Source organism: Apostichopus japonicus, chromosome 21 (genome assembly GCF_037975245.1).
Source record: "Apostichopus japonicus isolate 1M-3 chromosome 21, ASM3797524v1, whole genome shotgun sequence".
Classification (NCBI taxonomy): Eukaryota; Metazoa; Echinodermata; class Holothuroidea; order Aspidochirotida; family Stichopodidae; genus Apostichopus; species Apostichopus japonicus.
Window position 1 is genome coordinate 17681272 of NC_092581.1, and position 7401 is coordinate 17688672.

General features: G+C 35.1%; 1 protein-coding gene across 2 annotated transcripts in view; it reads right to left on the reverse strand.

The window, feature by feature from the left end:
* Positions 1-5826, reverse strand: part of LOC139962422 (profilin-4-like) — a 12866-nt gene extending 7040 nt beyond the window's left edge. Inside the window, exons 1-4 of one of the 2 annotated variants that reach the window (XM_071962354.1) lie at positions 5201-5826; positions 2152-2280; positions 1658-1792; positions 443-548 (exon numbers count right to left, since the gene is read on the reverse strand). In XM_071962354.1, the coding sequence (XP_071818455.1) occupies positions 443-548; positions 1658-1792; positions 2152-2280; positions 5201-5323 (493 nt within the window). In that variant the 5' untranslated portion in view covers positions 5324-5826. Of the gene's footprint in view, positions 1-442; positions 549-1657; positions 1793-2151; positions 2281-3263; positions 4255-5200 lie in introns of those variants that run through there. The other variant, XM_071962356.1, reaches the window with a different exon arrangement.
* Positions 5827-7401: the final 1575 nt, after the last annotated feature.

A 7401-nucleotide genomic window follows, 5' to 3' on the forward strand; every position in this document is an offset into this window, starting at 1 on the left:
ATAGAGTAATACTTATAACTTTCTTCAGATCTCAACAACATGGTAAACTGACAAGCACAAAACGTACACATTTATGTTCTATGTGGAATATTTATGAAGGAAGGGGGGAGGGAGGAGAGGAGCTTTAACCTGAAAATTCACTATTAAAGATTTGATAAGAAAATGTTGGCAAGTAATCATTACCATCTCTTCTCCTGTCGATGAATTAAGAACCTCATTTTCTTCAACTTTAGTAAACACAATGATAATTGTATGAAATTTGTATGTAATTGCACACAAACAGATACTATTCTGACAGCTTCAAGTTAACCTTGAAGACATATATAACTTGATTGAGGCCTGCGGGAAGGCTGCTGGTTAGTTCCTATGTACAATAGATCGAGCGCCAGAGCATATATCAGTACATATTGAAGTGACATAAGTTCTCTGAGATATAACTTACCAAGCTTCTCCACAGCTTCTATGCAAACACTTGGATACATGTTGTCATTATATGTGCCCACCACAATAAGACTTCCAGTTTTGACAAGAACCACGCCAATTTTATCCTGTAAGCATAACAACAAAAAAAGGATTAAAAATATATTTAATATAAGTAACTCTGCTAAGGGCTGAATTTTCATATTGTTTGTTGGTCATCCCTCAGACCAGTTTAACTGTCACTGAGGTCGTCAAGTGTCAAAGATTAATATAAAACAAAAGTAAAAAGAAAAACAACTAAGTAACTTTGTTATGTCTTGGTGCCACTAGGATTTAAAACCCTTTTAAACTCCTCTTTGTTTTGCTCTTTACATTTTCATAGCCGAATGCAAACAGAGACCTGAAAACAATGCCGGTATTAAGGTCGTACTTAAAACTTCACTGGTTTAGAACCTTCATTAGCAGAACCCGTATCAATCAAAGGGAATAAATAGTTAGACAGTAATAAATGAAGGAATAAAGAGAGGCTGCATGTAAAATCAAGAAATTGCTTTAAAGATGTCATTTTAATAGACAAATCTGTCATATTGTCATTAACATAAATGACATGTTCCGAATGGAGTGATTGATTCTGCTTTGAGGTGATTGTTCACTGCATGTGTCTATTGTATAAACTAATGAATAAAGAAAAGGTATGACTGATTACTCATACTGTTCAAAGAAATTGAAGTTAATCTGGATACATGATTGGGAATGTTTTGTCATTTCAGACCCACGAGACAACCGTTAAACTTCAGTAAGCTCCAAGCTGAGCTGTAGGTAACATGTTTGGAACCATTTAGCAGTATTGATCAATTAACGTTGTCAAAAATTTGGGTGGTTAAAAATAATTTACTTGGTAATGCATGTACCCAAAATGATGCTACTGTTTGGCAACATACTTGTAAAACAAATGAACCATTCATAATTAATAACATGGGACAGAAAAATCTCCATAATGCAACATAGTCTAAATTATTACAGGATATATCATTTTAAACATTTCCAATGTGTAAGCGAAGTTTACTGGACGGTACCGATGCCACGAGTATCTCAAACTTATAAATATTCATCCCTGCTGGAAAACACTATGCACAAGCTTTCCTTACAATTTGCCAAAACACTTTTACAACTTTGATATTTTCGCGACCTGCGTTGTGTGCTCTTACCCTACTGTAGCCATGGTAACTATACTCACACATTTTGCATAAATGGAGCTTGTGTCAGCCCTTACACATTTATATTTTCTTTCATTGAAGAAAAGCCCTTCCTCTCTGGTGCGCGGTGGATCTCGAAAGGCTGCTACGAAACGTTCCATTTGGTCATTGGATAACTGAAAGAACGAAAGATATGGAATGTCATCATGAAGATCTTTACGAAGGATTAGCTTCAAGAGTCACGCAGAGAAGAAAATGTAAACATGATCAAACCATTGCTTCATAGCTCCTGGTCCGATGGGAGTTAGGGTACAAGGCAACACACATCATTGTCATGGTCATTATTACTATTTTAATTTTGGTGTGATGGAGGATGGACGTTGGGAGGAGTTTTGGGCAACTTACGCAAAATGTTATAGTTCAATAGACTGACTGCACTATTTCTTGAGCGATTTTTTGGCCAATTGCTCAATACGGAAATTCCTCAGAATTAATAGCAAATTATATCAATGAGTTCCTTAACACTGATACTCACAGAGAAACCTGCTGAGCTGGCTCGTAACGAGACATCCTTTCTGCGAATGATGGCGCCGTTCTCTACGTGGCGGGTGTCAATCAACGCCTCATGGAGGAGGTTCTGCATCTGGTTCATCTTTAGTTTATCCTTAAAATTGAAACAAGAAGAGATGTAGTCATTAGTTAGGATACTTTGCTCAGTGAAGATGTGGATGGTCCAACTGTGGATAGGCCTCAGTTTGTGAAATGATCCATTTGGGGCCTCATTGATGGTGTTGAGGGTTTATGGCTAATTTAATAGATTATGGGGTGCTTAGATAGTAACTATGTGTTCTGTGATAACATCCTGGATGTATCCCAACTGACTGCCTTCTGGGCATGATCTGATCCAATTCCCAAATTTGTGGGAAACTACTAAAAAAAATTCAAACAATTCATTCAAGAAAGGGCAAGCAAAATTCTGACAATATATTTAAAGGTCATCAGTATAGACCCAGATATGCTAGAGGTCAATGAAGTAAGGGTCACTCAGGCTCAGCAATCAACAATCTTTTAACGCCCTTCTAGTCCACTAAGACATTTCATCGTTAATTTAACCCTCCAAAATATATATGAAAAATTTGGAAGCTTAGAAGCTCCACCAAAATTACATTTAAACATGTGTCAGCAAAATACAAGCACATTAAAATTTTGTACCAATACTGGTAACTCTTAACGCAAACTTGATACAATATATAAATAAGCACATTTTCACCCATCACAAATTTGCATTTTTTACCACAGAAGAATGACCAGTTCACCTGTACAGCACCATATCAAATATGGATCTATGCATATGGTAGGTGTGTCAAAGGTACATTAAGTACATAGCTTAATGCATCTACTAACATGAGCTGGACAATGGATAACATATCGGTCAATTTGATGACCGATTGATGGTATAACTAATTTGAAAAACACATTGAATACATCATCAATACATAATTACAAGACTATCGTAATTACTAATACCTGAGCTGGAGGTTGGTTAACCTCCGGGTTGCTGTGATTACTGAGTATATATTTAATCTGATTAACACACTACATTACATCATCAATGTTTAGTTACACGGCTAACGTCATTATACTTACCTGAGACGGACGATGGGTAACCTCTGGGTCAATGTGATTAATAATCAGCTTGACCAACTCCTCAATCCTATCAACCCTGTCCACATCGGTCACAGTAATTGCTCCACTCATGGACACAACAAATATACTTCCCAACTAGCAGGCCAACAAATGTATTTTACAGCCTTAATTACTAGGCTCTTTACAATTAACTGTTTACTATGTAAGGACAGGCTTATCCCTACACAGTAATATCTGCCACTCATTTATAACCAGACCACAGAGCTTTAGGTAATACAGACGCAAATAAACCGTTAACAATACAATACACTGCGAACATTCCTCATACCACTGTCAATGACATCTTACTGCTTACAAAAGACCCATGGGGGAAGCAAAGCTTGGCTGGTTGCTATGGGAACTGTAGCTGGTGGGGGGGAGGTTCAAAGTGCATCTATAGATAAGTGTAGTAGTGCAACAGGAATGTAAACAGCTTACTGAAGGAGACAAGTGTCCAGGAATAGAGAGAATCAATACACTGATTGGTAGGAGGGGTTAGTGGAGTCGAAAGAATAAAGTTCAGATGGATAAGGGGGTTATAGATAACTTGGAAAAGGGAAGGAAAATAAGTTAAAAGGTATATTGTAGAGTTATAACAAATATAGAATATCAGAATCTGTGCTTTATTTCCAGAATCATGGACTAAATTAAGCCAAGAGAATATATTCCTGAAAATTTCAGACAAACTTATGAAAGTAGAAAAAGAAATATATTTTAGAGGTTATTACAAGAAAAAAGTTTCAAGCAAATTTATAAGCAGCATCAGTGACCATTTAAAGCATGATTAGTTACAAGTGGTGTGTATGTAGAAGACCTTTAACTTTTAGAGATACTTTTTTAAGAAAAGTCACCCAAGAAAGAACCTGGACATGTCAAACCAAAGAACCGAACATTAGAGATAAAAAAAAAATTATCAAGTCTATTTTATTGTACTTATGTTTATTATTTGTTTAATGTTATTTTTCATCTGAAACCATTAACACTAAATTGACAATATACTTTCAATAAGCTGAAAACAAATTGCAAATGGACCAAATAAAGTTGCAAGGTTTGAAAGCAAAATAATAATAATAATAATAAATGAGACTTATATAGCGCCAAATAAGTAAACAAAAGTCACTGAGTAAGTGACTTTTAGTCACTATAAATAAGTATAGTACTACAAATAAGTAGTACAAATACTGTAAATATTGTTAATGTTTACACACTATCTAAATTGTTTGTGACATTCAAAGTCTATTAAAAACTCATTTAAAAGTTGCTTTATATAGTAAGGCTTGATCAATCAGAAACTATGGAAGCAATATACACTTGGAGGCTTTTGCCACAGACAAAATGAAGCCAACTCTATCCAAAATTCAATGTTGTAAACTAAAAACAATTTTTTTGAAATTTTTTGCCAAGAATTTAAATAAGAAATCCTAAAATTTATTCAAAATAACAGAAAGTCAGTTCAATGAATGAAAAAAAAAGATCTAACATTGCAAAGTTTACCTCTGAATGGAATCTAAATTTTTTCAGTCTTCAAGACCAAAAACCTAAACATACATGTATTAAAAGTTTAAAAAGGCATCAACTGGTAAACAGAAAAATACATGAACACATGCACGTGCAGTACAACTTTGCAATTTGTTTACACATTATGGGCATCCATCACTTTTTATTATGGGAATTAAAGCATACAGAGGGAGCTATGTACATACTAATTAATGCAACTTGTAGTCTTTTCACACAGTATGGTACAGTCAAAACACAACATGTGTGGCAATACTTCAAAGTATATCAAATTCATGCTGTGACTTGACTAAGAATTATAGCCTGTAATTACAGGGAGAGCACTGATGATGGAGGGGGAGTGGGGTATATGGGTGGGTTACATTGCATATCATTATACTTACAGGAAGAGTTGATTCCAGAATGCCTTTCAGCTTCTTAGACCTCCATAAGATATCCTTACTAGAAACAGATCCTGATACTGACTGTTCAGCAGAACTATCAGAGTGTTTGCAAGAGTTTGCCATTTCTTATACGAATAACTAAAGAATGACAAATTTTACTACTTTAATGTTTGTACAACAAGAGATGGTTTGTTCTAGATGAGAAGTAATCAGATTCTCAATGAATGAAGGTTCTATACATTGCAGTAGTACCTCATTGAGAGATATTCAGGACAACATATAGTACCTGTTCTGTATATGTCCATATGTGTGATCAGCTCAAATGTCTTTCTCCTATAACCAGTACATGCTTACAGTCTAACACTACTTTGCCATTTGTTTCCAGGAAGGGATAAATACCTTCATTCTGCTCCCAGACATGGCAATTCCCAATTCCTTTAGTTACTTGAACTTTGAATAAAGAAAATAAAAGAAAAGCTTAGTGATGTTGCCATGGCAACTATACACTAAGCCCTCTTGGGACATTCCACAGTAGCAGTGTCCAATTTCAAGAAGAGGTGAAGAAGCAAACGTGAAGTGGGGACCATAGGGCAAACTGTATTCATAAGAAGGAATAAATATGAACAAACAAACAAACCAAAGCAGCTGTAATAATGTCACCAATGAATATATACACATATATATGTGTATATTTATGGACTTGTAATAAATATCATATCAATTATTTGGGTAGATATGTTCCAAAGGGTGGGTTTAAGGGGGAAGTCACAGGTGGCTGTATTTACGAAAAATGGATAAATCTTAAGGTGATGAGCAAATTCTTAAAGCGTCATCTTTTCAATAATAATAATGGCAGCAACAACAACAACAATAATAATAAAACTAATGAAGCACTTTACATCAAAGAATATCTCACAGCAATTTACATTCATGACTATAGCAAAATCTTAAGAAGTACAAATATAAGATACATAAAGAGTTATACAAGGAACAAAGTAGTCAAAGCAAAATCAGAAAAGAAATAAAGCAATCAATCAAATTAATAAATTTAATTAATGAAACTAATATACACAAGGTTAAGATAAATATAAACATGATCAGTCATTAAATTACATGATAAAAAGATGAGTTTTAATTCCACATTGTTTCCACTAGCCAGAGCTCATGTTGTATGACACCTGCTACTGGCTAAAGTTATAAAGTCATATTGATCACAAGATTACTTAAAATTTAATACATCCCGTACTGGGGACTATCTTTTTAAGTTTATGCATCACCAGGGATTATTATTGCCAATGTGCAAGGAATTACATTATTTTTAAGTATTATAAGCATCATTAGGGAATAATTCATCTGGTATCAAATAGTGCTGAAAAATAAAAGAGCAGATTGGTATGGAACATAGATCTTGCCTTGGAGGTTGATTGATTGTTTATAGCCTATGAAGCCTGTAAATTACAGATTGGAGCAAAAAGTTCCAAATGATTTCTACTGACATATTCTCTCCTTTTCTCACATTAATATATTGAACCATGCAGGACTATTGTTACATATAATGTTATTTAAAAACTAGTGGTTGTTCAAAATACACATACTCTTCAAAAACATTACTTTTAATTAACAAATTGCTCCAAAAAGCTGTTCCCTTGTGAAGGCAAAAATTTCTAGAGAAGCTCCATCTATGCATTTAACTGTCCAGACTGAACACCTCCCTCTATAATCTCATTGTTTTGGAAGGGATCAATTAGTAGGCCTCTGTCAGTCAGTGTTGACTACATGGGTCAAATGCACTCTGAGTCAAATGTGTTTTGTATCAGTTCTCCTTTCCTCAGTAGATGTTGGATTACAGACAGCCACCATTTATAGTCCATTCTGAGTTGCTGTGCAGATCACTTGCTAATTAGTATCCTAATACTCAAAGCACAGCTGGGGCCGTCCAACGCCCCTCTTGCCAGTTTGAAGTTGTCCATGATGATATCTTTGGGGAATCTGCGGTCCTCCATACTGCATAGAAGACCGAGCCATCACAATCTATGTTGCCTGATCAGTGTGTTAACTGTCCAATTGTTAACAGTTAAAGAGAGTTCACAGTGTTTGGAATCTTCTCTCTCCAAGTAATGCCCAGGATACATCACAGGTAGAAAAGTTAGTGGCTGTCCAGCTTGTGCTCTTGTTTGACATATGTTGTTGTCCTGTCCAGG